Source organism: Oreochromis niloticus, linkage group LG11 (genome assembly GCF_001858045.2).
Source record: "Oreochromis niloticus isolate F11D_XX linkage group LG11, O_niloticus_UMD_NMBU, whole genome shotgun sequence".
Taxonomy (NCBI): domain Eukaryota; kingdom Metazoa; phylum Chordata; class Actinopteri; order Cichliformes; family Cichlidae; genus Oreochromis; species Oreochromis niloticus.
Genome location: NC_031976.2, coordinates 26,363,768 through 26,385,789, shown reverse-complemented (window position 1 = coordinate 26,385,789; position 22,022 = coordinate 26,363,768). Strand labels below are relative to the sequence as shown.

The 22,022-nt window shown below is 38.9% G+C and overlaps 1 protein-coding gene across 2 annotated transcripts; it reads left to right on the top strand.

Annotated features, from left to right (window-relative positions):
• The first annotated feature begins 1,942 nt into the window (after nucleotides 1–1,942).
• Nucleotides 1,943–21,896, top strand: inpp5b (inositol polyphosphate-5-phosphatase B). 2 transcript variants are annotated; one of them, XM_005455280.3, is made up of 23 exons: nucleotides 1,943–2,397; nucleotides 3,912–3,991; nucleotides 4,275–4,372; nucleotides 4,506–4,535; nucleotides 4,648–4,758; nucleotides 5,746–5,889; nucleotides 9,812–9,902; nucleotides 10,402–10,572; nucleotides 13,619–13,720; nucleotides 14,003–14,117; nucleotides 15,012–15,128; nucleotides 16,472–16,659; nucleotides 16,864–16,975; nucleotides 17,062–17,171; nucleotides 18,514–18,649; nucleotides 18,759–18,869; nucleotides 19,059–19,224; nucleotides 19,477–19,712; nucleotides 19,859–19,966; nucleotides 20,238–20,322; nucleotides 20,770–20,897; nucleotides 20,984–21,095; nucleotides 21,455–21,896. In XM_005455280.3, exons 1-23 carry the CDS (start codon nucleotides 2,341–2,343, stop codon nucleotides 21,562–21,564), a joined length of 2,718 nt encoding a protein of 905 aa, XP_005455337.2. In that variant the 5' UTR covers nucleotides 1,943–2,340; the 3' UTR covers nucleotides 21,565–21,896. The 2 variants fall into 2 exon arrangements, with proteins under 2 accessions (XP_005455337.2, XP_013130033.1); XM_013274579.3 differs by lacking the exons at nucleotides 1,943–2,397; nucleotides 3,912–3,991; nucleotides 4,275–4,372; ... (1 more) ...; nucleotides 4,648–4,758; nucleotides 5,746–5,889 and adding an exon at nucleotides 7,063–7,226 and having other exon boundaries at nucleotides 21,455–21,605.
• Nucleotides 21,897–22,022: the final 126 nt, after the last annotated feature.

The window sequence follows — 22,022 nt, the reverse complement described above, 5'->3', positions numbered from 1 at the left end:
AAGCCCAAGGCTGAAGATCACTATTCAGTGACTGTTTTGCACTGATTAAGGAAAACTTCCAGAAAACATTGTTTGTGAACACATTTCACCATACCATTGACAAATACAGGTTAAAGCTCTATCATGCAAAAAAAGAAGCCAGTTGCGAACATGATCCAGAAATGCCGGCATCTCCTTTGGACAGAAGCTCATTGACTGAGGAAAAGCAGAAAACTGTTCTGTGTTCAGATGAATTTTGAAATTCTTTTTGGAAAACGTGTAAGGTGATCCAGCCTAAAGAGCACAGAGACCACTGTGTTTGTGATCAGCGGTGAGTTTAAAAACCTGCATTTCTGACACTCGGATTGGTCTTAAAGGTATACACAGGGTTAAGAGAAACGTATCCTCCTATCCAGATGACCTCTTTTTCAGGCAAGTTCTTTTGTATTTCAACAAGACTATACTAAACCGCACACTGCAATTAGATGTGTTGTTACCATCAAATTCAAAATGACCTTATGTTTTTCTTAAAATTACACATTTTTCTCAGGTCAAACTGTTAATATGTTTTCTATGTTTTATTGTAAATAAAATCTGGTCTTGAGCAACAGTTGTCCAAGCTTTCTGGAGGTCTTTTGGGAGGTGTTCCAAAAGGTGGGAGGTGGGATTTGGTTTGGACATTGGCTGCTTTTTCCCTCATTTTCAGTCCAGTCTTTGTACCTACTTTCAGAGGAATGTTTGGTTTGTTTGTTTGTTTGTTTGTTTGTTTGTTTGTTAAGCCACTTAACTGTGACATATGAATCATTCAAGAATAAAAAATAGTAAACTAAAGCACTGGATGTACCAGTATTGTGTCTGCACATAACAGACTAGCAGCCTGTCAAGAAAGGGTAACTTTTCTTTAGCTGATTAAAAAGCTGAAGACAGGCATAAAAAAAAAGCTTCTTTTACATTTCCCAGCTAAAAATTTCTATATCTCTGAATTTACACTCTGTACTAAAACAACAACAAAAAAAAAACTAGGAAACTGAACAAGCCGAGGATAAAAGAAGAAGTGGCAGGCCTATAAAAAACTGTCTGCCACAGATGAACAGTCTCTGAAAATGATTTCCTTAAGAAAGAAGGGAAAATCCAGCAAAGACCTGGCACAGGACCAAAGACATCTGGCCCTTGACTTGATCCATCTACTGTTCACTGAGGTGCATGGTGATTTACCATGCATGCAGTAATATCTGGAAACTGCCTCATTGGCAACAGCTTCATTTGTCAATATGACAACGCCAGTGCATTAAAAACAGGGATAAAAACACACAATGGAACGCTATCAGTCATGGATTTACATCCTCTAGATTACTGAAGCAGTGTGGGATCAGAACAAAATGAAGCCAACATCCAAAGAAGAGCTTTGAATGTCCTTCAGTGAGCCTGGGAACTATTCCTGAAGACTGATTAAAGAAATAACAAGAAAACCTGCACAAGAGAGTTCAGGCTGTGTTGAAGACTAAAGGTGGTCATACCAATTATTGACTTTAGAGCTCGTTAGAACTGTACAAACTCTGTTTTTGTTTTGCTTTGTTTTATGTTTTTGCTTTATTTGCAGTACAGTATCATGATTCAAGAAATCACTGAACCCTTTTCCCTTTTTCCTAGCAAAGTATACATAAATGAGAGCTCTGTGTATTTTGCACACACAGCACTGTACTTTGCACAAAGATGTATGTCCTGTGCAAACTGTGCAAAAGTACATACAGTAGAATTATCACAGCATATTATCATCTGTACACACCCTGTACAGTTTTTAAATTTTAACCCTCGAAGATCCATAGAAATCAAATAATATTAAGAACAGTAATACAGTAGTCCATTATGACACAAGTAAGATGTAAATGCAATACATTATTTTTTGAAAAAAAGAAAAAATATTACGCAATCGATGGATTTCAAAAGACCACTTCCGGTTGATTGACCGGGGGTTCATCAACACTTCCTCAAAAAGCTTTGCTACAACTTCTGAGGAGTGCGAGGTGTTGCAAGACATAACCGTACTTGAGTTAGCAGCTTCAGGCCTTTTGCGAACCAAACAGAGTGACGTCACACTGGGTGTACAGCGCGATCCTGAATCAGTGCGTGGCAGACTGGGTCGGGCTGGGCTGGCAGCGAAGGAAGGGGGAGAAAAAAGAAAAACTTCTGAGTCGAAAAGGAATAATGTGGGATTGCGCGGAGCTTCTGCGCTCCCTTTTATTGCACTGCGCTTCCACTTCAGAGAGAAATAACTGAGCTGCTCGAGTTTCCACGGAGTGGGTTTTCGTTTGGAGAGCGTGGTGCCAAAGTTGTCGCCCAGCAAGCTTGAATGTCAACACTATGGATCAGTCCGTCGCAATTCAAGAAACTTTAGAAAGGGAAGAAAACTGCATCATGGTATCCTTTCTGACTCGCACGCGTTGGTTCGTGGTTGACCAGCGAATCAAACTATAGATTACATGCTTCCAAAAAAAGCACATTTGACTGGCACGACAGCTTTTCTGTCTGCTGAGCTCGGAATGGGGCCTGTTGGGTTGTGCCACTTGGCTGTCATCTTTCTGACTAAAGAGTAGCTTTGCTTAGGCTTCTATCCCGCAAGGCACTTGAGTGCACATGGAGTTTATTGGTGCTTTTGTTTTTAGATTAAAAGCTAGTCTAGTCAGCAGTTCCTTCAAATAGGTAACATGTACTCAATACTGTAGTGAGACATTTTGTCCACAAGGTGGCAGCTTTGTCTTTGTTGTCAGTGCTGGTGAGCCTATAACTTCACTGTCATTGTGTTAAAGTAAGATGTGCATAAAAATATGTCTTCAAAAAAAGGTGCAGAGAGTAGTTACTGTTACTGTCATTCATCTTTTAATAATATAGTAATGTATTATAAATAATAACATGAAGTGTTGCGTAATACCATAAGGAGTTTGGGAAGAGATACTGAAGCCAAGTTAAGAAGAGAGGATTTGAGCTAGCAGCAGTATGGCTTCATGCCAAGGAGGAGCACTGCAGAGACGATTTTTGCTTTAAGACGAGAAATACAGAGACGGTGAGAAGGAGTTGTGCTGGGTCTTTGTGGATCTAGAGAAATCATATGATAGGGTGCATAGTGAGGAACTGTATGAGGAAGTATGTGAGGGTGATGCAGAACATGTATGAGGACAGCAAGACAGTGGTCAGGAGGAATAAAAGTTAGTAGAAGCAAGACCAAATACATTTGTGTGAATGAGAGAGGGCCAGGTCTAAGATGCAAGGTGTTGAGGTAGTGCAGATAGATGAGTATAAATACTTAGGGTCAACCATCTAAAGCGACATATGGTTTTGAGACAGTGGTACTGATAAAAAGTCAGGAGACAGAGCTGAGAGCTGCAAAGATTTTTGTTGCGAGAGACCAGGGCAGGATTAGGAATGAGTTCATCAGAGGCACAGCTCAGTTTGATTAGTTGGGAGAAAAGGGGGTAAGGGTCTTGAAGATGGTGCTGCAAGGCTCCCTACAAGTGAAGACCACAAGGTTCATGGATGTCGTGAAGGAGGACATGCAGAGGGTTGGTGTGACAAAACAGGATGCTAGGAATAAGATGACATGGAGGCAGATGATCTGCTGTGGCAACCCCTAAAGCAGAAGGAGGAGAACGTGAATTGTTGCATGTAATCGGGGAGAGGAAATTTGATCTATAAATATGTTTTTTAACCTTATTTATATGCTGAAATATACTGTACTGGTTTATACTTTTGATATTACTCTGTGAAATTAAGAAATACTGTAAAAAGTGCAATAGTTACTTGTAAGGAATAGAAATACAATTTAATGTTCCCAGCTGTAGTAGACTTTGCTGAAAGGTAATTTTTTCTGGCAGATAAATATGATATTAAACATGAAGTGTAAACAACATCTTTCTCCTTAACCAAAATGTAATCATGCTGTCCAATGCGATGTCCTCTTTGATGATGCTACAGAGAGCAGACTGCTGGGGCTGGTGGAGTCTGCAAACGAATATGCGTAAGTTTTAGTGGCTTGGAGGGAAAAAATATCTCTGACGTGAGTTCTATGCAGTTTGTTTGAATTCAGTCTAAAAAGTGTTTTCTAAGAAGAGTGGGTGGCAGCAGTACAGCATAACACTGTACACTACAGACTTACACTAACCTGCCTGACAAAGGTAACACAGTCATGCTCTATAGGGATATTTTTTAGTGTGCATGTGTTAGCCCTAGTTAGGCAGAGAACTAACTGAAATACAGACTTCATTAAACAAATCTTAAAATTACCATGTAATGTTTTACAGAATCTTTATTTATACCCATCGAAGAATGGCAATTACTGCTGACGATGTATTGCTGGAGGACATAATACCCATCTCCCTCGACTTTGCAGTTGTCAAAGGTGAATAGTATTCCAATATTTTTAGCTCATCTCAAAGAAATATTCCCTTATGATATTTTAACAGTGTACCTAATCAAAAATAATGTGACGGTAAATTCTCTGAAACATATTTCTCATACTACAATCTTTTTAGTTTCCTCACCAGAGGAACTTGTGGTTGTGGGTGAGTGCGCTAGTTTCCATTACGGCCCAATTAGAAATAAGCTGCATAACTGGTGCACCACACGATAATGAGCATCTTGTTTTCGCCCCCTGCATTCTTCTTCTGATTTTAGGTGCTGATACCAGAGTTAGAATAAGCTACAAGGATGAAGAATTAGACCTCAAACTTCCTTTTGGCTCCAACTCGCGTCTCTTCCTCAGTGAAGTCAACAAGGCGTGGAGTGGTAGGTTAGCCCCTATATGATGTGTTTACATGACATCCAGCAAGAAATAAGAATAACCTTTGAAAGCTGTCGGTTCATTGGCATCAAGTATTAATTCGCAGTAGCACCAGCATCTTATTTGTATAGGACAGGTCATTTGAATCTTAAGTGAAGAAGAGTGTGAAAAAGCACAAATATTTTGCTGTAGTAACCTATGTGAAACAATACCTATTGAGTTAATAACCTAGAGGTTATATTATGCTGTAAAACCACAGAATATGTCTATTTGGAAAAAGACTCCTGGTTACTGCTGTTTTGGTGGTGTCACTTCCCTGTGCGAGAATTGCTAGCAGACAGAGACTGGAGGGTGAAGTTTGGACAGTATACGCTGTTCTTACTTAAATTTTTTGCACAAAGCTTTTAGCAATGGGACATGAAGATTGGACATGACAACAGTTAACAGGATGAGTTACTTCCTTTTTATTAGTTAATTTGCACCACAATTTTACAGCCTGCTTTCTGTTCATCTGAAAGTAATAGGCCGTTAAAGGTCAAAGACTGTGTGCTTTGTTATGGATGTGCCGCTTTTCCCACTGGTTCGCTGTTTTCATGGTGAAAGTCCCGAATGAACACAGGCAAAGACTGATGTGTTTTTTTGCGGTACTCCAAGTAGAGCCCCAAAGGCTTTTAATTTGCTGTGGGAGACCGGTGATGGAAAGAACAAATGGCATGCCGCCTGTAAAGAAGAGTCAGAAAAATTCTCACGGTGAGCGCATACAGGTGAATTTAACCATGGAGGTTGGCTTACAGAGCAATTTACTATGAAAACAAGACGAGGAATTTAAGGTGGTAGCTTTAAAATAAAGTTGCAAAATGCAACTTTTCTCATTCTTGAAATTTTTCTCGTTGCCTTAAAGCACACACCAGGCTCGTGTCGAATTTCTCATTTAGGCAAGAATCATTTACAGTTCTTTTATCACTCTTTTCCTCCCTGCTTATTTTTCACAGATGTTTGCAGGACTCCCACACAGATACCCAAGTTTGAGTGGATCACCAAGTACCACAAAGACACTAGAGGACGGGGAGTTGTCAAACAAGCCCTCGCACCCATCGGCACAAGTCTCACTAAACTCAACCAGCACAGAAAAACAGGTTTTTCACCTTATTTTAATTTGTATGCGCCGTCTGCCAACGTCTCCCTATGCAGTAAAATGAACTGCACTAGAATTGGTCCACCAGCATCTGTGCAGCGGATTTCGGGACGTGTTCTCAGTTTTGTCTTTTCGTGTGTGCAGTTTTTGCGTGTCAGTATTGCATCATAAATTACATCCAATTTTGCAAATGCCACTTCCTCTGAATTCAACGGACTCCACCTGAACGTGAGTTGAAAGGAGCAGACATCTTGACGTGACAAAGCACGAAAACCACAGGAATAACCTGTATTTTTAATTTGTCCCTTTTTCATTCAGTGCACCGCAGTAAACTAAGAGAGTGGGAGCTCACAGGGCCAACAGGCCTAACAGAAAATGTAGTGCAGTTATTATTAAGCCTCCTGTGGCATTAAAAAAGGAAGAGTTCTGGTAGGTTTCGGGGGTTATTGGTTTTATTAGTGTCATTAGTTTTACACTGGAGTGTGAACACTAAAAGCTTAAACTCTTTTTGGCCTGGAAAATCAAAAAATTGACATTTAAATAAGATGGATGCTACTTTCAGCTGCTTCCTTATTCACACACACCGCAGCAGGTAGCTCCATCCATCCACTCTGGGAGATTTTTTTATTCCAAATGCCCTACCGAGTTTTGTGTTTCCTGCCAGAATCAAACCACGCATCTTTTCTTTGCTAGGCAAAAATGTAAACCACTATATAATGGAACCACTATTTAAATCAATTTAAATGTAAAAAAACCCCCAACAACAACAATGAAAGAAATAACATAAGAAATTGAGAAGCTATGTGAGATATCTGAATGTTTTTGTGCATTGCTTCTAAACAGAAAAGTTTCCAAACTTGTGTATGTTCTTCATGCTGTGTGTGATTTTAAGCAGGTTTTAATCAATCATTATGCTTGTGCATGCTGTTTTACTGGCATGCTACTGCTGACAAGTATGCAAAACATGGAATGACCATACACAAACCACACAGCATGTGATCCCGTGTAAAACTCTGCATGCAACATGTTTTGTCAGTCAAGTGCCACAGAAACACACTTACATACATAACAAGTAAACAAAAATATTTTTTTAAATATGTATTTCTCGTCATATATACATCTTCCTAATCTAATGCAATGTTGTTGAGTTTTCCGATTTCAATCTGCATAGTCGATTAGGTTTGTTTCGGTGTCTTATCTCTGCAGCAGTGGGAGTGTAAACTCCTCCTCCTACTATAGCGTTTGTATGGGCAGGATTGACACTGAGTGGACATTGGTCTTCTGCACAGAATGCGTGGGAGCGATACATGGAGATGTCTATGGAGATGAGGGACTTTGGTATGGAAAAAAAAAAACTATTACTGGTTTCATTTGCTGAATTTGAGGAGGTGAAAAAAACGCCGGGGTCCCTGCCATCCGGCTGAGATAAGCTAGCTTCCTAGTTAATGCTAGGGCGCAGTTGTAGTTCTTCTGTCAAGAAATGCTAACTTTAGCCTAATTAGCTTAAGTGCTTATCGGTGAAACTGGTTAATTTTACATCCATGTAGCAATGTGTTCGATACATTGTTTTTTCACCACGAATCATAGAATCATAGGCGCTCGGTTAAAAAGAACAGCAGGTAGCGCTAGCACAGACTTCACCACCGCGATATTAGTCGTCACTGTGTGGTTTGAAAAAAGTGGAACACCTGTTAGGAAAAATGTTGCAACAACACGTTTTAGTGGCACATTGTTGTGTCGTTCACCGAGAGGCTCTTGTTTTTGTCTTGAATTTTGAGTCATTTGCACTGTTGTCAGGCTCTATCCACGTTCACCCTTTCACTCCCGACTTATCCTCTTAGCCCATTTAGCTTGTTAGCTTCAATCAGTTGCCTGTAAACTTTGTTCCCACCGCCTCTCTCTGTTATTATAGGTCTCCGTTTACTGTCTGCTCCGCCTTCAAAAAGAAAAGTCTGCATGTCATCCAGTTAAAAAAATATGACGCTCCAACCGTTTATTAACCAGCTGTAAATTTACAGTTAAGCATTAAGAGAAATAAATAATTCATATGAGCAATCTGACGTGTTTCTACTTGTGAAGCAGGGTAATGATGAACTTTGGCCGGTTGTAGTTTGTAAAGATACTGCTGCGTTAATACGGAAGAGAGCCCTGATAGAAGAGATTGCCATTTATGCTACGAGTAACTGCAACATATAGAGAGGCATCCTATGACAAATGCAGTGAGCCAGAGGTCATACAGCTGGATTTCCGCTGTATGGTTAAAGATAATAAAGCATGTGCAGGCTGTACCATATAATGTTTTAAAACCCATAGCCTCATACTGCTTGTACGGTTTTTAACTATAAATTGTTTTTTCATATATCTAACAGATAAGCAGCTGTACTTTAAGAGAGAGAGAGAGAAAAAAACTTGTATGTCTTTAATAAGGTGCATACAACAGTATAATGGCCACAAGGTTTTGCAGTCATTTCCTTGCTGATATGAGAATGCAGAAATATGATAAGATCTTCAGTCAGTAGTGTGTGTGCATTTAATGCCGCAAGATTTGTTTCAGAAGTTGTCTGCACTGCAGCAAGTATTCAAAAGTTTGTAGCGAATTAGAATGAACATACACATCCTGTAATTTTTATTTATTGATGCATTTTGTGTGTTACTGGGCAAGTGCGGTTTGACAGCTGCGTGTGGGTTTTGTGTGCAAGAGGAGCATCTTGTTTGTGTTTTCAAGAGCAATTTCACAGTTTGCTGGAAGTTCTGCCAGTCAAATAAAGGGATTTTCTTGTTGACTGAAACAACAGAGTTGCTGGTTTTTAATTAAAATGTTAGCGTGTTAGTGTAAGGACTTTTAAATAGGGCTTAAAATGGCTTGAACTCTTAGCACCTTTTTTTTTTTAATGTTGACCTTTTCTTAGGGTTTGGCGCACATGTCACAACCTGTCTTCTAATTAGAGTGACATTTCCTAAAACAACGATGCAGAAAAAGTGACATCAACTGCCTGCTGAGGTGAAAGTAACAGCAGACTGCAGTTGTTCTGCCAAAAGACATGTCTATTAAAAAAGAAAAGAATAATCTATAAAACCAGTTTTATTACCACATATTTTTGCTTCACTTTAATAAGAATAAGATAATAATTTTAATATTGTTTTTGTTTCACTGGTTTATGCCTTGTCTGCTTTGTCTTGACCCTTTTTTCATGTCTGAAATGCTGCACATAGAAAAGAGTTACACGCATATTCTAAAAACAGTAAGAGACCAGTTGGTTTTAAGTTTGTCATTTCGACACAGTTTTTGAGAAAAGAAATTAACTGTTGTGTTTTTTTTCGTAGATTGTATCTACTCTTTTGGGTCATTGCGTTGTACTGTCTAATGTAGCTTACTATAACTTTGTAGAATTTAATTTCCTGCTCAGAGAACCTGGCTTTCCCTTTCAGTGGAGCCAGCTGTCTTGCCTGCCAGGCTTCAGGAGACAGGGGCCATGCTGTCTAATACTTCACACTCAGCTATTAAATCCAGCTACTTGGAATGCAGAAACCGTATCCAACTGCAGGAGGAGGCCTCAGTCGATTGCCCCCAACAACTAAGCTCTGACTTGGCATTTTTATGATTGACTTATGTTTAGTCACATTTAGCTTAATTATATTCTTACATTTGGTTGTTTAAAGGCTGAAATATGAGTTTATTAAGGGATGGGTTCTTTCTTATTAGAATGAGTTGCTATCAGGCATATTTAAACATAATGTTGGGAAGATCTACCAGTAGTTGTCCAAAAAAGGACATTTTTAAAAAAAAATATCTTAACTGCTAAATGAAAACAGTACTTTAGTTTGTGGTTCACTGTGCAGGCAGTTATGATTGCATAACTGTCCTGCAATCATGTAATTAACCATTCTGAATGTGTTTTATCTGTCTTGCTTTTCCTAAACAGAGAAATCATCAGACAAAAAAGTAACTTCAGAAAAGGAGAAAGGTTCCAACGGTGGCACGCAAAAGTCCAGAGCGTCTGCCAGCCAAGATAGGTGAGGAGGCCTTGAGAATCCTTTCACAATTTTTCAAGGGTGGGGAAGTCTTGCATTATACCCACACTAATACAGTTATATTTGAATACAAAGACAAAGGCGGTGTCTGTTTTCGGTCCTGCTGTGCTTTGAGTTAATGTCTATTCCCTATGATGGAGTTAAATTTCAGGATGTTCCTGGAAGACTGCATGATATGGGCATATTACATTTTCTCCTCTCAACTTAGCTCATCCCATATTGACAACCTGGAAATAGAGATTGTTGTTTTTGTTGTGTTGAACTGCTGTACATTAAGACTGTAGCTCTCCAGTAAGTATGGCTTAATGCATTTAGGCTAAAGACTATGCTGACTATTAATACACAGCTGGAGATGAGCATTTCTAGCATCTCACTAATGGTTGTGCCCCCCCTCCGCCCCGCAAAAAAAAAAGAAAACAACCCTCTGTGACTCAATTTTTCCATCTCAAAACACACACGTTATTTCTTCTCTGGTGTGCAGCCTGGGCATCTCCAGTCGAGAGGACCGGGGTGACCTGGTGCGATCCTCCAGCCACACCCCATCAAACAAAGCTCACATACTAGCCATGCCGCAGTTTGGCCTACGCGACAACCTTATCAAGTGTGAGCTGCTGAAAAAAGAGGAACTGTACACTTTCTTGGAAAATTACAGGTATGTTGTTGTTTATTGCTTTTTGTGCCAGTGTGGCCCTGAGTAAAAGTGTGTTTGGCTCATTGATAGAGGCACATAGATGTTGGTGATCTCCTGAATATTGCATAAGCATCATCAGTATTTTAAAAAAGGTAACAAAAAATGCTTCCTTGATGATGATGTTAAAGTCTTGGTATTCTGGGTGGGGCATTCCAATCTAAAGAGAAGTGATGTGATCTTTTCCTGTTTGTCCTTCTTAGCCTAAAGCAGTAAAAAAGTCACTCTAAGCCTAACATCATGTATATTATAGTAGTTTGTTTTTAAACTCTACACTTTAAGCTTTAAAAGTAAAAAAGAAAAACACTCCCAAGTTTCAAACTTAGGTGAGTGCAGATATTTTTAAACAAAAGTTGTATTTCGCTGTACTCTGGTGTTCACTTTGAAAATCGAAAACAGGTTGTAAAATCTGTGGAAAAGATGGTTTGTGCATGAAGACTGTGCCCACAGTGTAACTGTTAACACAGTTTGGATGATAGAAGTGTTATGTAAAAAGCATGAGTCAACATCTGTGGGTTTGTCTTGCTGCGTGCTAAATTAAGCCGCACTGTCTCAGACGTTCTGAACACTCTGAAAATAGCTATAACCATAATGGAAGGAATCTTGAATATGATAAACATGAGTGAGTTAGATCCAAAGGGAAATTTTTATTTCCCATACATACATATAAAAGGGAATGCTAAATATGTAATGTTGGACATATTTAAAAAAAAAAAAAACATATGATTAACAAGAAGTAAGCTTGAGTTGTGCCTTTAATCAAAAACGGTAGACATTTAGTATCGTGCTTGCACACATGCATTTGTCTGCTTTTGTCTCATTTTACACGGTATATTCGGGACACACTGGCGGGAAAAAAATTCATGCTGATATGAATATTATGAATAAAAGCTTTAAAAATGTCCCAAGCCCCTTTTGTGTAAATATAGTTTCAGCGTCTCTCTGGTTAGCTGAGGCTCGGGCTGTTAAAGCAGAAAGTGTTTTAAGGTTCAGTGGCAGTCAGCACAAAATAAAAAGCCCCATGCTGCTCCTGTGAAAGAGCATTTGGAAAACAGCAGCCGCCTGAAGGTCAGAGACGTGGCATATTGAATAGAAGGAAGTTGACTTTTTTGAGCTGGACCTGTAGAGTAAACCTCAGTGGGGATGTAAATGGCAAGGGCTCGACCCTCTCACGATTTCTCACAGCATGTTGCCTTCAGTATTCCGTTTGAGTTGCAGTGAGGCTGCTCAGTGATGACGAGATGTTTATGTGTTTGTCTTTATACATTTCATGCAATAACTTTGTATAATATTGATTATTTAAATACAGGAAATTAGCATTTCTCTTTTGCATTTTTTTATTCTTTGTGTTTCAACACTGTGTTTTGATTTAAGTGCATTTTCTTTGTTTTCAATTTCGTTTTTCCCTACAGCGCTGCCCTCCCCATTGGCCAGCAGCATAGCAAGTGGTAGCCAACAGTCAAAAAGTGGTGCAGCTCTATTTATCTTAATGTGCATATTCTTTATAAAGTATTTACAGTAGTTTTTTAAGATTGAAAACTAGGTCATCGATTAGTTTGTTCTTTTTTTTAGATAGTGTTACTGTCTATCTGCTAACGCCTTTGACAAACACCAACTTGCACTGATAAATCTGCAGTTACCAGCCTGTAGCTATAAAATAAAGCAAAGCCATGACACTAAGTCCCCTTCTCCATTAGTTCATTAGTACTTACTCGGATTGACTTGCCACGTTTTTTAGGGTTTTCCATTAGGTCATAGTACCAGGTACTAAAATGGGACCTGCTTGGCCGAGGCTCCAAGCAATCCGAGCAGGTACTAAAATGTGACTTCGTCAGACTACTTGCCACTGATTAGCTGATCACTTGATGAGTTATGAGAGCGTCTCGTTCACGAACATCAAAACCGCCATTTAAAAAAAAGAAGAAGAAAGAAATTGGTACAAAAACAACACAGTGGTTCCCGAGTCTGATGAAAAGCCACAGACCTGAGCAGCAGATATATTCTTGCCCCAACTTTCACCTTTGTTGTAGCGTTCGTGTCACATACCAATTACATCAAGGGACGCTCGAGCACGTTGTTGTAACAACAGCCGAGCACATTAGGTTGTACTTGATTGTAATGGAAAACCAGTCGATGCGAGTCTAGTCTTGGCAAGTTGAGCCGAGTAGGTCCTAATGGAAAAGGAGCTTAATTGGAGATATCTGTACATGTTGTGATAAAAACAAATGAAGAAACTTGTTTTTAGTTGGTTTTTTGTTTTTGTTTGTTTTTGTTTTTCCCAAATCGCCCAACATAATTTCTTTGTCTACATCATTGCAGTCTTCTTGCATCAATGATGCGGTCAAACAGAAACTTACTATTATTTAGCTGCACTTATGTAGTTAACTGGCTAATATGGTGTCACAGTTTACAGCCATGTAGTGTTACAAACTGTTGTAACGGTGTTGATTATTTCACAACCTCTAATGTCTAATACAAGTATAGAAACTAGATGGTGACACTACTTTCTGCCTGTTTGCCATCACATAGAAAGTTGCGGACCATTGACTATCCAACCTCGTGACACCTGCCCACCCAGGATACTGTGCGTCCTGACGGAAACTGAAGAAGTCAAAAGCAACCTAGAAAACTTGACAAAGGAGTCTGAGAGAAATCCTGATCAGTGACAGAAAGGTCAAGGATTGGTAGAGGATTACATGTAGGACTCTACCACTGAAAGCAATTTCTTTCGTTTCAGGGTTTTTTTTTAATCCTGTTCATTTTATTAAATGTTACTTCTGCAAAAGTGCAGTTGTGCTCTTAAACATACAAAAAAAAAAAATATCAAGAAATGAGTCACTGCTACAATGCAGCAGCAGGGCATCAGCTTGATATAGACTGACATTATTGTTTCACCATTTCAGCCTCGTAAAGTGGAAACCACTGAGGGGGGGAGGGGCAAAGGAGGAGCCCATCAAAGCTATAATTTTATTCCTTTGTTTTGTGCTCACTTTTCATCATTTTTTTTCAGCTTTTTTCTTGGTACATACAATGTGAACGGACAGGCACCAAAGGAAAGCCTCCGTCCTTGGCTGAGCTGCACTCCCGAGCCCCCTGACATGTACTGCGTGGGGTAAGTCACATTCTCCTGCTGAAGAATAGCTGTGCACTGCTCCGCTTAATCCTATTACAAAGACAGACATTTACTCCTCAAACCTCTGACAGATGCATGCAGCCGTTTAAGTGCTGAAGATGCCTGCCCACTGATTTTTGCACTGTGTATCCACTAATCCGGCCTGTGTTTCAGTTTACCGCTTTGGTGTTAAGGAGCCAAAAAGTTTAGTCAGTACCATAGCACTTCTGAATGAAGTGGAAATCAAACCCTTAAAGTTTCACCATTTGTCCTTTTTTGCAGTTTTCAGGAGCTTGACCTCAGCAAAGAGGCTTTCTTCTTCAATGACACCCCCAAGGAACAGGAGTGGACAAAAGCTGTGTCTGAGGCATTGCATCCAGATGCCAAGTATGCCTTAGTAAGGATTTTTTTTTCTCCCTCACATCTTGTAGTTCATCGCTATTAGTTGATGTTTGAGCGGACTTGCGAACGTCACGATTCACGCCATTGTTCTTCATTTTAGACGGCATGTTTGGGTTTCTTCTACATGGGCGACAGTCACACTTTAAAATAGATTCCTGAAACTGATACAGTGCATGCGTTACAGTTTCAGGAACTTCTAGCACCACCTTTCTGTAGTCATAATAATTATCATACCATCTTATTACATGGATTATTACTCAGTTCTAATAAGAGTTATTATATCCCTGTTGCTTTCATAACCTTAGTCAGACCTTACGTTTTAGGTTACTTTTTTGATCATTTTCTTGTCTTTTGTCTTCACTTTTGTGTGTTTCCTCATTCTCAGAGTGCTGACCAGCACATTAGCTTCCTCTTTTTATAGGCCTGGTTGGTTTTTTATTCAAGTCTTCTTAACTCTACATGATATATGCCAAGTCACCATCCTGCCAGTTTGTTGGATTTTTTTTCATCCACTGCAAGTTCTCTGACTAAAGTACACTTGGCTGCTCTGTTTCTGACACTGAATAGCTTAGAAAGATGAAAAAGGAATGTTTCCTCATGATTTTTTTATGTGAAATAGCTTTAACTCTTACATAAGTTAAAGCTATTATTAAGCTTGTGTATGAACCTCATACACAACTGTCTCTTATTCTGAGATGTGATTCTCCGCTTCTGTTTTACTGTTCCTAGTATTTGATGCTGACAAAGTGCTTATATAAGCAACAGAAACTGCACTAAAGCATGTTTGATGTCTTGTGGCTACACCATCTCTTGAGTTCCAGTGCAACATCAAAAATGTTTTCATTTAACTGCAAGAAATCATTTGTATACTGTTGATCTGTTTCTGCAGGTGAAGTTGGTGCGCCTGGTGGGTATTATGTTGATCTTCTTTGTGAAGAAGGAGCATGCAGAATTCATCTCAGATGTGGAGGCTGAGACTGTGGGCACTGGCATCATGGGGAGGATGGTAAGGACAGTATTTCAAAGCTCTCTTTGTGCATAAGTCATCATATAGGTTTCTGGTATTGTGCAAAGTCATTAAGTTGATGTCTGTGGTGTCTGACCACAGGATTTGGTTGCGTGACGGTAACACTGTTGCCTCAGAGTAAGTAGTTCCTGGGTTCAAATCCAACATCTGGCCAGGGCCTTTCTGTGTGGTGTATGCATGTCCAGGGTGTACCCCACCTCTTACCTTATGGTAGCAGTAATAGGCTCCAGCCCCACCATGACTCTGAATCTGAGAAATGATTGGATGCAATTGGAAATAATTTTTTAGAAATAAACCATGTAGAGTCAGGAGCTTTAGGTCAGGGGTTCTCAACATTTTGTGGGCTAAGGACCTGGCACAGGGAAAACATTCTTTAAGGATCTCCAAAAATCCTATATTTTGTTGGGTTGAGCTTACCGTCAGGTGACCGTGTAGGCTTATCAGCCAAGCTATGCAAGCAGCAGGAAAAATTCATTTTACCCTAATATTAATGAGGGATTTCCCCCACCCAGATCAGTTGACATATTCCACAATTATATTAGCATTTATATTCAGCTAGAAATGATGTAGGAACTAGTACAGCCTGGTTTTACTGCATAAATTGCCAAATATTCTGCAGACTGCTTGGGTGTGTGTCCTTGTACACATTCTGCCTTTCTGTTTTAGATTATGTCATTAGCATTGTTTTTAGTTCCACATTGAAATGATTTTCCTCGTAATATACATATAAACAGGAAGTGTCGAGTATTAGCATTTACATGAAAATTGAAAGGATGAAAGAAAACAAAAATTGGGCTTCTGCTATGATGGTGTCTGTCAACTGTCATACAAATTTTTGGCAAATAGCAATAAATGAGGCAGTTTTTAAGCACAAGCAATCTCCTTCGATGATGAAAAGGCATCTCTGTTTCCTGTGAACTATTCACTTCAGTGCTTATTCATCCATGAAGCACTTCGTACAGTAGCTTCAACTTTATTTCTCATACACTGGTGCAGGAAAGGTTATTCTTGACTCATATGCGACCGTGCTTACTTAGCAGTCCCTGCAGAGTAGAGCAGATGGCTGGCTAGGGACCAGTGGGGGGGGGTAGAGCTATGTAAGGTCGCTCCATCCTTTCCTGCAGTAATGGGACACTGGTTTATGAATTGCAGCAAGAACTATCCAAAACATGCCAAGCATGAAATTGTTTGCATAATATTGCCTTATTGTGTAGCAGATGAGTAAAATCATAGTAAATAAAACATGTAGTTATTTTATTTTACAGTGTTTGCAGAGGTGTATCAGTGTTTTCTTTCCATTCTAATCAATTACTGATTCACAGGGAAACAAGGGTGCTGTGGCAATCCGTTTTCGCTTCCACAACTCGGATATCTGTGTGGTCAATTCCCACCTTGCTGCTCATGTTGAGGAATATGAGAGACGTAATCAGGACTATAAGGATATTTGCAGTCGTCTCCAGTTTCGCCAACTTGACCCTACTCAGGCACCACTCACTATCATGAAGCACGAGTAAGTAGCACAGTATTTACATTGTGAATCAAATTTAAATTTATTGTGCCACTAATCCGAATCCAGAGTTTGGAAACCTAACTTGAGAATGTGTCACGCAGTCCTTTAAACCTAAAACATATATTAGCGGACACTGTTCATACAAATCAAGTTTCTCGTATTTATGAGTATTTGATTTGTTTCTGTGTTCCGTTTCTGAATCAGTGTTATTTTATGGATCGGGGACCTGAACTACAGAATTAGTGAGCTTGACGTTGACAACGTGAAGGATCTCATCAGCAAGAAGGACTTTGAAACTCTACACAGTTTCGATCAGGTAATATTAATTATGGTTCCCTGATGTGTTTTGTATTCAAACGTGTTTGTGAGCAGTGATATTTACCCATTGCGTGTGGTCATCAGCTCAAGAGGCAGATCGACGAGGAGGCTGTGTTTGTGGGATTTGAGGAGGGGGAGATTGATTTCCAGCCCACCTACAAATATGACACTGGCTCTGACAATTGGGATACAAGGTAATCTGACATGGAGGCATTGTAAGTCATTCCATGTCAGTGTTCGTAGCAAAAGGTAAACTGATAACAGAAAGAAGTAGCAGACATAGTATCGTTGTAGTTCCAACACTATAGCTGCTTGTGTTATCATCACATTTTTTGTGACACACCAGTGATTCAGGTCAGCCCACATTTCTTTTCCTTCTCTGTTGAGACATTTCTGTCTCATCAATTGTTAAATGGTTGGAGCTTCCTAGTCTGCAAACAATTATCTCTCTATTCAGAGCTGCTTAACTCTGGTTTTTGTCCATACTATTTACTAAAGGATAGCCACAGTAGCATTATAATAGAAATGTCAGGCTTAGGGTTGATGACTGCAGTATTGCAAAGACAATGCAGAGTGATTTTTGGCCGTTAAGGCTGTTGAGAAAGCTCTGCTGTGTTTAAAGGTTTTTTCTGTTTTGTTTTTTGATAAAAATGTTTGTTTAATACACTCACAGCTACTTTATTAGGTGCAGCTTAGTAGTGTCATGCGTTAATTGTTTCAACAAGGTGATGGAAACATTCCTCACAGATTTTGATGCATTGACATGATAGCTTCACACAGTTGCTGCAGATTTGTAGGCTGCACATCAGTGATGCAAATTAGTTCCACCACATCGCAAGGGTGCTTTATTGAATTTAGATCTGATGACTGTAGAGGCCATTTGAATGCAGCGACATAGTGTTATTCTTTGTTACACACACTATTCTGCTGGAAGCAGCCACAGGAAGATGACTGTAGTCATAAAGGGATGGACAGTGTTAGTAATTATACTGAGGTAGGTTGTGAGGTTTAAGCAATACTCAGAATTTTCTGGAATATTTCTAAATCAACCTTCTGGCACCAGTGACCATGCTATGTTCAAACCCTTTTTTCCCCAGACTCCGATGCTTGTTATAAGCTTGTACATGCCTAAATGTATTGAGTTGCTGTCACGTAACTGGCTAAATGGATATTTTCGTTAACAAGCAGTTGAATATGTATACCTAATAAAGTGGCCAGCGAGTGTATGTACAAGAGCTACATTGCCTAAGAATTTACTTGGGCAATGTAAGGAAAAAAAAACTGCAACATCTCATTTGCATCAGTGGCCTTTATAAATTGGTTTAGCCATCCGATGTGGCCCTGAACTGTGAGCTTTGTTGTGTAATATTCTGTACTCTTGCAACACCTCGCAAGAGAATCTCCCTGCAGGGATCGTGTCATTAATTTTGATAATGGATAAATGGAGTCAGAGATAATTCCTGCCTTCATTGTTTTATTGCTTTGTAATAAAATAGACACTTGGGAACTAATGTTTGCCATTTATTTTGAACTTAGTGAAAAATGTCGTGTCCCTGCGTGGTGCGATCGTATCCTGTGGAGAGGAAAGAACATAAAGCAACAGCATTACCAGAGTCACATGACTCTGAAGACCAGTGACCACAAACCTGTCAGCTCCCTGCTCATCATTGAGGTAAATGATTCAGCTGAAGAGCTTTTATTTATTTATTTTTGTTGTGGCTTTTTTTAAGTATACATTGTTTCTTTGCTTTTACTTAATCCTGTTTTTCTTCATCCTACAGATCAAGAGGATAAATAGTGAGGATTATAAGAAGACCTTTGAAGAAATTGTACGTGATATTGACAAAATGGAGAATGAATGCATTCCATCTGTAACCTTGTCCAAGCGAGAGGTAAAGTTTCACTTTACGATTCTCCCTGGCATTAAATTAAAATGCATAATAATAAAAATAATGAAAGGGTGCATTTTGCAGACATTCAAAGGATACAATAGCTTCACATGGTCTGAAGGAAAAAACTTTTTTTTTTATCTTGCCTCATAAATGTGCTTTTTTTTCCCTTTTCTTTTCTTTTTTTCTCAGTTCCACTTCAAGGACGTGAAGTTCATGCAGCACCAGGCAGAGACGTTGAGCCTCTTGAATGACGGGCAGGTCCCATGTCAGTTTGAGTTTATTCCGAAGCCGAATGAGTTGACATACAGCAAGCCCTGGCTCACAGCCAACCCCCCCAAAGGCTTTATTGCTCAGGGTGAGTAACATGTCATCGTTGTGTAAAAAGTTAATTTTATTAAAACATTAATCCATTAGCCTGGTCATATAGAAAGAGACTGGCTTGGATTTAAGTGGCAGACTCCTTTGAACTGACAGATTATGCTTATTATAGTGTCTTTGAAATCCTCAAAGAGTACTACGTCATAATTGCTTGTTATGACCACAGTATAACATAACAACTGACTGGAGCAGCCTTCCCTTTAATTTGCATTTCCCTCTAAATATCTAGGTGGTTCTGTGGATATTGACCTTGAGGTTTTTGTAAACCGCACAACAGCACCTGAGCTTAACTCTGGCAAGCAGGAGATTGAAGACATTCTGGTGCTCCATCTAGAGCGAGGCAAGGACTATTTTATCTCTGTGATGGGAAACTACCTGCCAAGCTGCTATGGCACTTCTATCCATGCACTATGTCATCTGAGGGAGCCCATTCAAGACATTCCACAAGAGACCCTCCTTCAACTGGTTAGTGCTCACTTGAAATACCTCTATTGTATTCATTGTTGCCTCAGAGGCTTCATTATAGTAGTTTTGAGGATTTGAGACTAATTAAGCTTACTTTAACTAAACTGCCTTTCAATTTGTTTTGTTTTTTTCCTTCTCAATATCAGGCAGAGTTGCCTATAAATGAGAATGCAGCAAACACTGAAAAGCCTCTTGACATTCCTAAAGAACTTTGGATGATGGTGGATCACTTATTCCGCAATGCAGTCAAACAGGTCAGAAAATTGATGGTGATGTAACAGTGTTGTAATAAAATCAAACAATACTATGCTCCTTAGTTTTATAGTGTCCACTTCATGTGAAGTGCACTACTCTTGGCTTCCTGCCAGCTTTTTGCGATTAAGGATAAATAGACTGAATGAAGATCCTTGCAATGAATTTATTCTGCTGCATTATCCACTGTGCTTCAAATAATTTCTTTAGCTGAAGGGAATCTGTGCTGTATAAGGAGAGAACGAGTCTGAATGTATTGTCCTCTATTTGCAGGAAGACATATTTCAGCAACCTGGACTCCGGAGTGAATTTGCTGAAATAAGGGATTGCCTCGACACAGGGATGCCAGAGTCCCTCCGTATCCTTCCAAAACTATAATAAAATTAGCAGAAAAATATTGTTTATCCTTATAGAATATTTGAAGAAGTCACAGAGCACAGTCAGTACATATGTTTTATTTTATCTTAAGAGCATTAAATCTATATTGGATGGGCACTGTGGGTTTTAGCAGCCCTGTAATACTCAACAATCAGGATTTAAATGCAATTAAATTGGGTCTGAAAGTTGGGAGCTTAGATGACTATAGCTTATTACAGAAACTAATAAGCTTGATTTTTCAAATACTCTATATTGCTGCTTTAATCCATGTAATTGCAAACGTGTTCTTTTGAATGACTCTTAGAATGTCATAGTATGTTTGTTATTTGTTTTTTTTTAGTATAATTTATGTTTTACTTTTATGTAATATGTACATTTTTTTTTTCTTCAAATTTGCAACCTTGACCCTGCTACTCTTGACCTGCAGCGGGTAGTAATCACTCAGTAGCAGAGGCCTTGCTTCTGTTCCTAGATGCCCTCCCAGAGCCTGTGGTTCCCTACTCATTTTACCAACGCTGCCTTGAATGCTGCACCAGTGCCAGCCAGTGTGAGCAAGTAAGGAAAAAAGAACAGAGTTAGTCACCCATTTCTACTAATTCTATATTGAATTCTAAAAGTTAAGTCTTGTATTTTTTGTCTAGGTTATTTCCATGCTACCTCAGTGCCATAAAAACGTGTTCAACTATTTAGCTGCCTTTCTCCGTGAGCTTTTGAAGAATTCTGCTAGCAATCGATTAGATGTCAGCATCCTGGGTAAGAAAATGAAGCAAGTGGTTCCTTTGGTTTATAAATGTGTTATTACTCCTCGAGCTCTATGCAACATTTTACTTTTTAACTTTTTTATTGCTCAGTGTAAACCCAGGGACTTGTGTAAATATGTCCTTTGTACTAATCTGTTCCACCAAATAAAGGTTGATTGTGAACTAAAGTATAGCAGGAAAATGAACTTCAGTTAAAAGAAATGTATCTATTTAAAACCACTGGTTTATTACATTTTGTGTCATTTTCTGTGTTACATTCCTTGAAATGTCAAAATTATTACAGACACTATGTTTTTATGAATGATTTCTCTATACTGTGTAATATGAATAATATATTTTCTTTATGTATAGCCACCATTTTTGCCTCCTTGCTTCTGAAATCACCTGCGAAGCAGGATCTTGCAGAGAAGAGGAAGACTCAGGAGTTCTTTCAGCACTTCCTGACCCAAAGCTCCTCCTAGATGGAGAGCTTGTCCTCCTTACTGAAGCTGAACACTAAAAACTGTAAACGTCCAGTATTTGAAATAACTGTAATGATTTGATATGTTCCCAGATTCCTCTTTGTATAACTATGTAGAGTTATTACTGTCAGTGATGTTTCTTATTTCTAATTACTTTATTTCAAAACCAAGTTTGTGATCAGTGATGCAGAATTTATTGTATATCATTGAGCATATGTAGAAGCCTAACAAATTTTAATGTATGTATATTTTATTTAAAAAGAACAATTTGTATTTTCATGTCTCTGATCTAAAAAGTGTATTGTTTTTATATATAAAATAGCTGGAAACAAGTTGTGTTGCTAGTGATTTTTTAAAAACTCCAAATTGTATTATTTGCTAAAATAAATCAACACTATATATAAAAGAGAAACCCCTCCCCTACAATCGTCTTATGGAATTTTTTAATATTGTTATTT